The sequence below is a fragment of the Henckelia pumila genome, chromosome 4, assembly GCF_033568475.1.
Source record: "Henckelia pumila isolate YLH828 chromosome 4, ASM3356847v2, whole genome shotgun sequence".
Taxonomy (NCBI): Eukaryota; Viridiplantae; Streptophyta; class Magnoliopsida; order Lamiales; family Gesneriaceae; genus Henckelia; species Henckelia pumila.
Window position 1 is genome coordinate 137,756,905 of NC_133123.1, and position 9,197 is coordinate 137,766,101.

The window sequence follows — 9,197 nt, forward strand, 5'->3', positions numbered from 1 at the left end:
GGAAGATATTTCAAAAATACGATAAGCAAGCCCAAATAAGATAAGAAAGCCTATAATCGCTAATAGTTTTGTGGAAAATTAGCTTATTTATAGCTGAATATTTTAAAATGTAGTCTATTTCACTAAAAAATGATCGTACGTAATTAATACTTTCTAATTTTTTCTCCATCTGCTAGATGGATTTTACAGATTAATGAGTTGATAAGAATGATTTGATAGGATGGATATTTAACGATATTCAATCAATGTTTTATTACAATATTCCGCATTAAAATTATTCATAAAGTACACCCTGAATACGTGTGAGGTGAAAAAAACCATAAAACCAAAAACAAAAAATTTTGAGTATGAAAAGGGAAAGTAATAAAGTTTCGGATAATTCATTACAAATATACTTATTCTTTTTTTTTTCTTATATATTTTTTTTTATCATTAGAGAAATACAAAACAAATATACTCGCGTTCATATATAGTTACGTTTTTTAGTTCGATCGAAGTAGAAGATTGTTGCAATTGGGCCTGAAACTCAAACCTTGTCTCATGATTGAGACCTTGGCAAGTACTAATAAACTACATGTCATCCACGAGTGTTCATTGATGTTCAACTATTGTTAAAAAACAAAAACTAATAAGTATAGAATAAATATTTTTCCCCGTACTAAATGATACGCGTACATAATAATGGGAATAATTCACATGGTAGGGAGGCAAAAATATTATGTTTCCCTCAAGTGAAACCCTACGAATTATACTACAAAACAACTTGCTCAAAAAAAAAAACACATAAAATTGTTATTATCAATGACTCAATATTGTCAGTTGTGTCTTCAAGAAATAAATCGAAGACCACCAAAAAAAATAAATAATATTATCACGATATATATAATATTTATAAATATAAATAAAATGGAAATGAAGAATTAGCTTGAAATGTGATCACATATAGCTCCACAAACGGATATCGCTATCCTCGTAAGTATCTTCCGCCATCATGAAAGGATCAAAGAAGACCCCATTTATCATGTCATTGTACTTTGGAGAATCAAAGTTATACCACGACGCCATATTATAATCACCAACATGGGAATCATCCATTGAAATATGATCATCTTCGTCCATAATCTGAAGCTCGCAATAATTAGGAGAATGTGAAAGAGATGGCGATGAATTCGAAGCAAACGACCACGAATTACTACTAGTAGTAGTAGCAGCAGTAACAGTAGTATCAGACGAAAAGCTTAGATTTCTCGGGTTTTCTAGGAACATGGTGTCGTGTGATGCTTTTGGTGGTTTAGGGACGGCGTCGTTCGCGGCGGCGGCGGCGGCGGCGACTCGTTGGATGGATTTGGGAGACATGATTACGTTATCGGGGTTGAGATTTTGTTGGTATAAATGTTTTGAGAGTGGGAAATTGAGATTGGCTGAGGAGCCCTTGAGGCATAAAAGTGCAGCATCATAAGCTCTGGCGGCGGCCTCCGGCGTCGAATAAGAGCCTAACCAGATTCTTGTCTTTTGATTCGGAGCCCTTATCTCCGAGACAAATGATCCCCAACTCCTCATTCTCACTCCTTTGTACCTCTTCTTGCATTGGGATTTCGGGGCAGCATGATTTGTTGATGGGATCTTGTTTTCTGTCTTCACCATTCTTGGGATATATGTGTCGAAAAACCTTAGTTTTTGCGAAGGGGATTGCAAAATGCCAATGGGGAGTGAGTTTACATGGGAAGGGTTATCTGATATTTATAGGGTCGATGTTAATTCGGAGTACGAATTTTTTTTTCTTCAGCTAATAATTAATTTATTATTTGAGTGAAACTTTTTTAATAATACTATATTATTTATTCGGTATTGTATAAAAAGTAGAGTGTTTGAAATATGTATTCGAAGATAGGAATATCCTTTTGTCAAAATATGGAAATAACATGCAATGTTGGTTGACAGACAGATATTTTCCAGTAATTTGTACGTGATGAGAATCAGATGTCTCTTACTTCACACGACAATGACTTTTCTACCCTCCATTGGTAATTTATTCCATTTTTTGGGTTGTTTTGAATTGACTGTAATTCACCCGTTTTTAATGTTATTATTTTTTTTTTTCCAAAAAAAATAATAACATTACAAACGGGTGAATTACAGTCAATTCAAAACAACAATAATACAAAATATTTTATTTAGCAATAATTCAAAACATTTTAACAATGATATAAAAATTAAAGAAACTTAAAAGGGTCCTTCCAAGAAGGGGAAATTTATTAATCAACTTGATCAGAGATGAAAATATAGAATAACATTAATATATATATATATATATATATATATTAATTATTGCTTCTCCGTTCAGATTCATTATAATGTTGTAAATACATAATTAATAGGAAAAATGATTCCACATTTTTTAACACAAACAAAACATTAATTAAGATGTACTTTACTTTATATATATATATATATAAAGAAAACTATACATACTAATTACTTGTACTTGACTTTGTGACATATTAATTTAACATGTAATATAAATACTTGAAAAAATTAATATCAAGTATTGAAAATATTGATCATTATAATTAAGTGTGAGGTCATTAATTAATTAATTAATGTGATCTGTTACCCACACAGTATTCAATTCTCGGAAATAATTTATCTATATAGGTAATGTTTGAGAATGCTTTTAGAAAGCACTTCTTAGCTTTTCGTCAACAAAATTTCATAAAATTTTAAAATTTGTTAAAAAATCTGAAAAATGCTTCTTAGAAGATCTCTCAAACACTACCATAATCGATTTAATTTACTAGGTTAAATTCAACGACAACTATTGTTTATTAAAAAAAACGAGTTGTGTGAGGTCAAACATAACCTTATAACATATTCGGGCTAAACTAATTCTTATTCGTTACTATTTAGCTAGCAGTCGAAAATCTTTGGGTAAATCGAATAAAATACTTTTTTTTTTTGAATCAATAAATACCATTTTTCAATACATCGTTTCTCTTATTCGACGCTAGCTAGCTAGCAGTCGAAAGTCTATGGGAAGACTCGTTCAAACATGCTTGTGATTATTAGCCTTCATGTGGCAACGGGCAGTAGTTGTTAAGTTTAGGGGTGGGTCGGTACGGTATATCGTACCGAAAATCGGATATTGTATACTGTATCGAAAAAATCGGTATAAAATTGTTTCATACATATACTGTACCGTATATCGAATATACCGAATTTTCGGTATACCAAACTTTCGATATGGCGAAAATCTATACCGTGTACCGATACCGAATTAAAAAAAAATGGGTATATCGAAAAATTATCGGTATACCGAAAATTTTCATATATATATTTTTTAAAAAAAATTATTTTTCGGTATTTCGGTATATACCGATATACCGAAAAAAAAAATTACCATATCGATACCGATACCGAAATGATACCGTACCTAAATTTTCGGTATACCGATTTTTTCGGTAATTTTGGTAATTTTTTCGGTACAGTTTTCCGATATTTCGGTATTTCGGTATTTTTTTTTCCACCCCTAGTTAAGTTAGTATGCTTAGAAAAAGGCAATGTAAGTAAATATGGTTAATTAGAGATAGACTTAGAAGCATCATAAGAACATTTAAATATAAATCCTATAATTAGTAATAATTACATAAGAATATTATCAAATTAATTGGTCGTCCTTGTAGAAATGAAAAATATAATATATATATTTTTTGACTAATGAAAAGAGAAAACCACGTATTTAATATTGCACGATTATTGTATGAGTAACATGCTGGGTGCAGAGGAGAGATTTCCAATTTTTCAAAGGAGGCATTAATCAAAATTTTGCGCATTAATTTTTCAAGACTGAACTTGACTCAAACCCTAGAAATAACTTGGGAATAAGAATTTTAAAACAAAAATTATAATAATAATATGTTCGCACAGTAAAATTTTGAAATTGCAACTAAGTCATTTTAGTCACATGGGGTAGCTTAGAATTAATTATAGAATTAACCTACCGTATCTTAGACTAATTAATTATAATAATCATTTACCACTATAATTCATGAGTTGCATAAAGTCCTACGAGTCCGTACTCGCAAATTAAAAATTAACTCCTAATCCTATACGCTATGTACTCTTTTGTAAGATATAACATTCGAATAGTAAAGTTTTTGTTATTTAATATATGCAAACTCAAAATGCGAATATTACAGAAACAATATACTAAGAACGAAGTAAGATCGTATAACAATTCAATAGTATATTGAGCATGTAAATACTGTAAAGTATAAACAGAATGAGTAAGGAAACAGATCAGCAAACCGAGGCCTGTAACTAGTACAGTTTTCTTAAAACAGATTCGGCCCCTCCTGAGTGTGCTTTGAGGATTACACGGACGTCTGTCTCCCAGGATACAACGGAGAAACCATGTAGAAACCTAGCACGAAGGCACTACACCAGCGAACTGAGAATGTACCTGAACAGTATCACGACAGAGGAGGAATGCAAGAGCAGCAGCGTAGCAGAGTGCAGGAATTGCAGAGAATATGAGGGCTCGAAATTCTGCGTGTTCTGAAGGACTACATACTGCCTCTATTTATAGGGGCACACTGTCTAGGCGGACAGTCACAGGCTGGGCAGATGGAAGGCCAAAGGTTGGCAGATGAAACACCAAAAGTCTGGCATCTGAAGCATCAACAGACATCCAGCTGAAGGGTCTCATCCAGAATCTTCTCAGGGCATGTGGAAGGTTAAAAATCGAAAATAAAATAGCAAAAAGTGGCCAACACTGGGTAGGCGATTTTTCCTTGATCAGTCCGACATTCGACGCACCCAGGTCGCGCTCGTACGCTTGCACACAAGTCAAGTCTTTTCCAGTGCAAATCGGGCCCTTGATTTGCACCCCCTCCCCACCTGCGCAGGCGCGTGTGAGAGAGAGCCTCTTGACCAATCATTCTTACACCTTCATAAAATGTAACACCATATAAACACACCTATGCCAAGTTATTTTTCCAATGTGGGATACTCATATTCCACTCTTAACCATCCACTTTAACAAGCCCAAAGTTTAACCAATTTTTCATTCACATAATGAAAGTCCATTTAGGCATAAAGCCTAATCTAGTCCAACAATCCCCCACATGAATGAAAATTGAAAGATAAACGAAGATAGTCGTGATAAAGGTCAACAGTTGAATCCTGCATAGGATAGGTAAGCATTAACTTTTGAACCTTCCCTTGTGAAAGTATAATAATTCACTGGTTGACAGTAGACGCGATGTCTTTGAACTGTACATCCGTTCGTGTAAATTGAGCTATACTTCACACAGGACTCTCCCTGATACAATTCAGTTCTCATGATTGTGTTCGTTTTGGCCATGAACACACGCCTGGTTCTGTAAGAGGGTCTAGAATTGAGCCTTGCAATTTCTTCAAAGCGGCCCCACTTCTCTCTCACATAGGTGATTCTATGTTGAATTTCATCAGAATAATTAAAAGCAATAAGCTTATCCTCAATATTCACTGTTTGCAATAGGAATAGACTAGGGATAACCCCCACAGTGATCTACCAAACCAGTGCGATTAGGTTGTCCCATTGAACCTAGTTCTTGGGATCTCCAGTCAGCATAGGTTGGGTTTTCCTTCGCACCGATTTATTCCATTGGCTTCAGTCCCATTCCTTTTGAAGATTTTTCAACTAACTCTTTGTTTAACCCTTTGGTTAACGGATCCGCTATATTATCATTTGACTTTACATAGTCAATAGAGATAACTCCAGTTGAGAGTAGTTGTCTAATGGTGTTGTGTCTACGACGTATATGTCTAGACTTTCCATTATACATCTTGCTTTGTGCCCTTCCGATCGCAAATTGACTATCACAATGAATGCAAATAGCCGGTACAGGTTTCACCCATCCTGGAATATCTTCTAAAAATAGACGCAACCATTCAGCTTCCTCAGTACACTTATCAAGTGCAATAAACTCAGATTCCATCGTGGATCTGGCTATTACAGTTTGTTTAGAAGATTTCCAAGCTATTGCTGCACCTTCTAAAGTAAATACAAATCCACTTGTAGATTTTGAGTCTTTCATATCAAATATCCAGTTTGCATCACTGTATCCTTCAATAACAGCAGGATATCTAGTATAGTGCAGCCCATGATCACGAGTGTATCTTAAATACCTTAGCAATCTGATAATTGCTTTCCAGTGTTCAGTTCTTGGATTACTCGTGAATCTACTCAATTTGCTTATTGCATAGGCTATGTCTGGTCATGTATAACTCATTAAGTACATTAGACTACCAATGACTCGAGCGTATTCTAGTTGGGAGATACTCTCACCCCGATTCTTCGATAGATGTTGACTTAGATTTATCGGGGTTCTAGCCAATGCAGAGTCATCCTTATTGAATTTCTCAAGTATTTTTTCCACATAATGTGATTGACTTAGAACCATCTATTCTGATGTTCTATGGATTTTAATTCCAAGGATGACATCGGCTAATCCCAAATCCTTCATGTCGAATTTTGAGTTCAGCAGTTTCTTAGTGGATTTGATCATTTTATCATTGCTTCCGATGATAAGCATGTCATCTACGTAAAGACACAAAATGACGTAGCCACTTTCAGTGTTCTTTACGTATACACATTTGTCACACTCATTGACTTTAAATCCACTTTCTAGCATGGCTTTGTCAAATTTTTCGTGCCATTGTTTTGGTGCTTGGTTTAAACCATACAAAGACTTCACCAATTTACAAACCTTATTTTCTTGCCCAGGTGCAGAAAATCTCTCAGGTTGTTCCATGTAAATTTCTTCTTCTAAATATCCATTTAGAAAATCAGTCTTTACATCCATTTGGTGTACTTCAAGATTCCGCGAAGCGGCAATTGCAAGTATCACTCGAATTGAAGTTATTCTCGTTACTGAAGAATAAGTGTCAAAGTAATCAAGCCCTTCACGTTGACGGTAACCCTTGATTACCAATCTGGCTTTATACTTATCTATTGTTTCATCTGATTTTATTTTTCGTTTAATAATCCATTTATAACCTAGTGGTTTGCTTCCCGGAGGAAGGTCCACTAGTTTCCACGTATGATTTTGCCAAATGGATTCTATTTCGGAATTTATAGCCTCTTTCCATTGAGGTCATTCAGATGAATTCACAGCTTCCTTGAAGCTTTGAGGTTCACTTTCCATCATGAAAGTGATGAAATCCGGACCAAATGATTTCTCAGTTCTAGCTCTTTTGCTACATCTAGGTTCAACCTCGTAGTTAACCTCTTGTTCTTTTTCCATTGTCTCATGTAATCTTTTGGATGAACTTGGTTCTTCCGTAGATTTGCAAGGGAACACATGTTCAAAGAACGAAACATTTCTTGATTCCATTATTGTATTCTTATGAATGGTAGGAATTTGAGATTCATACACAAGGAATCGATAGGCGCTACTATTGTGTGCATATCCTATGAAAATGCAATCAACGGTTTTTGGTCCAATTTTTACCTTTTTCGGATTAGGTACGGCTATCTTGGCAAGACACCCCCACACTCGCAAGTATTGGTAGGAAGGTGTTCTTCCTTTCCATAATTCATATGGACTTTTATCTTGTTTCTTCTGGGGTATCTTATTTAAAAGGTAATTAGCTGTCAGAATAGCTTCCCCCCACATGTTCTGTGATAAACCAGAACTCAGTAACAGTGCATTCATCATTTCTTTCAAAAGTGCGATTCTTTCGCTCTGCGACACCATTTTGCTGAGGAGAATAAGGTGCAGTTCTTTCGTGTCTGATACCATGTTGAGCACAAAACTCAGCAAATGGTGATTCATACTCACCTCCACGATCGCTTCTTAGCACCTTAATTTTCTTGCTAACTTGGTTTTCAACTTCACTTTTGTAATGGACAAACTTTTCAATAGCTTCATCTTTACTTTTAAGAAGATACACATAACAATATTTTGTGCTATCGTCAATAAAAGTAATGAAGTATTTGTTTCCACCACGTGTTTGTACTCCTTTTAAATCGCATAGATCAGAGTGTATCAAATCAAGGGGTTCACTTTTCCTTTCAACTGTTTGAAAAGATGATTTTGTTAGTTTTGCCTCAACACAAGTTTCACATTTGTGTTGTGTATCAATTTTGAATGTAGGAATATTTTTCAAGTTAATTAATCTACGAATCGTATCATAATTAACATGTCCTATTCTATCATGCCACAAATTGGAAGACTCAAGTAAGTAAGCAGAAGATTTCATCTTATTGATCACAGGCTTAATAGCCATTACATTGAGTTTGAACAACTCATTGCTTACATAGCCTTTCCCAACAAACATTCCATTCTTAGACAAAACAACTTTATCTGACTCAAACACAATGCAAAACCCATGCTTGTTAAGCAGCGATCCAGACACCAAGTTCTTACGGATGTCTGGCACATACAACACATGGTTCAAAGTCAGCTCTTTTCCAGAGGTCATCTTCAAAATCACTTTTCCTTGTCCCTTGATTTCAGAAGTTGCAGAATTCCCCATGAACAGCATTTCCCCGTTCTCGGATTCCTCAAGATTTGCAAACATCTCTTTGTCAGAGCAAACATGGCGAGTGGAACCAGTGTCAATCCACCACTCCCTTGGGTTTGAACCAACCAAATTTACTTCAGAAATGACAGCACAGAGGTTCGTGTTTGAAATCTCATGGGATATGTTCTCCACCATATTCACCTCTCGGTTTTTCTTTGGCTTCTTGCACTCAGAGGCCTTGTGACCAATACCATCACAGTTGAAGCATTTTTCGGAGAAATTCTTCTTCGTAATGCCTCCTTTTGGTCCCATCTTAATCATTTTGTTCGAAGGATTAAAGTTCTTCTTTTTCGAGCTTTGTCCATGCTCGACAACATTTGCTTTAGCAGCAACCGGAGAAAACAGTCGTCTTTCAGAACTCTTGTTGTCTTCCTCGATACGAAGTCGAACAATGAGTTCTTCAACATTCATCTCCTTTCGCTTGTGTTTCAAGTAGTTCTTGAAATCCTTCCATGCCGGTGGTAGCTTCTCAACAATGGCCGCCACTTGGAAGGATTTGCTCAACGTCATCCCCTCAGAGTGAATCTCATGAAGAATCACTTGGATCTCTTGAACTTGGCTGATAACTGGCTTGGAATCCACCATCTTAAAATCCAGAAAGCGGCCTACAAGAAACTCTTGGCCCCCGC

At 35.5% G+C, this 9,197-nt stretch overlaps 1 protein-coding gene across 1 annotated transcript; it reads right to left on the bottom strand.

The window, feature by feature from the left end:
• Positions 1-936: 936 nt before the first annotated feature.
• LOC140861851 (ethylene-responsive transcription factor ERF014) lies at positions 937-1,644 on the bottom strand. Its single transcript, XM_073264850.1, has one exon. The coding sequence runs from the start codon at positions 1,642-1,644 to the stop codon at positions 937-939; it is 708 nt and encodes a 235-aa protein (XP_073120951.1).
• Positions 1,645-9,197: the final 7,553 nt, after the last annotated feature.

Coding starts and splice junctions, on each gene's coding strand:
- LOC140861851 (XM_073264850.1), bottom strand. CDS start 1,644: ATGGTGAAGACAGAAAACAAGATCCCATCAACAAATCATGCTGCCCCG.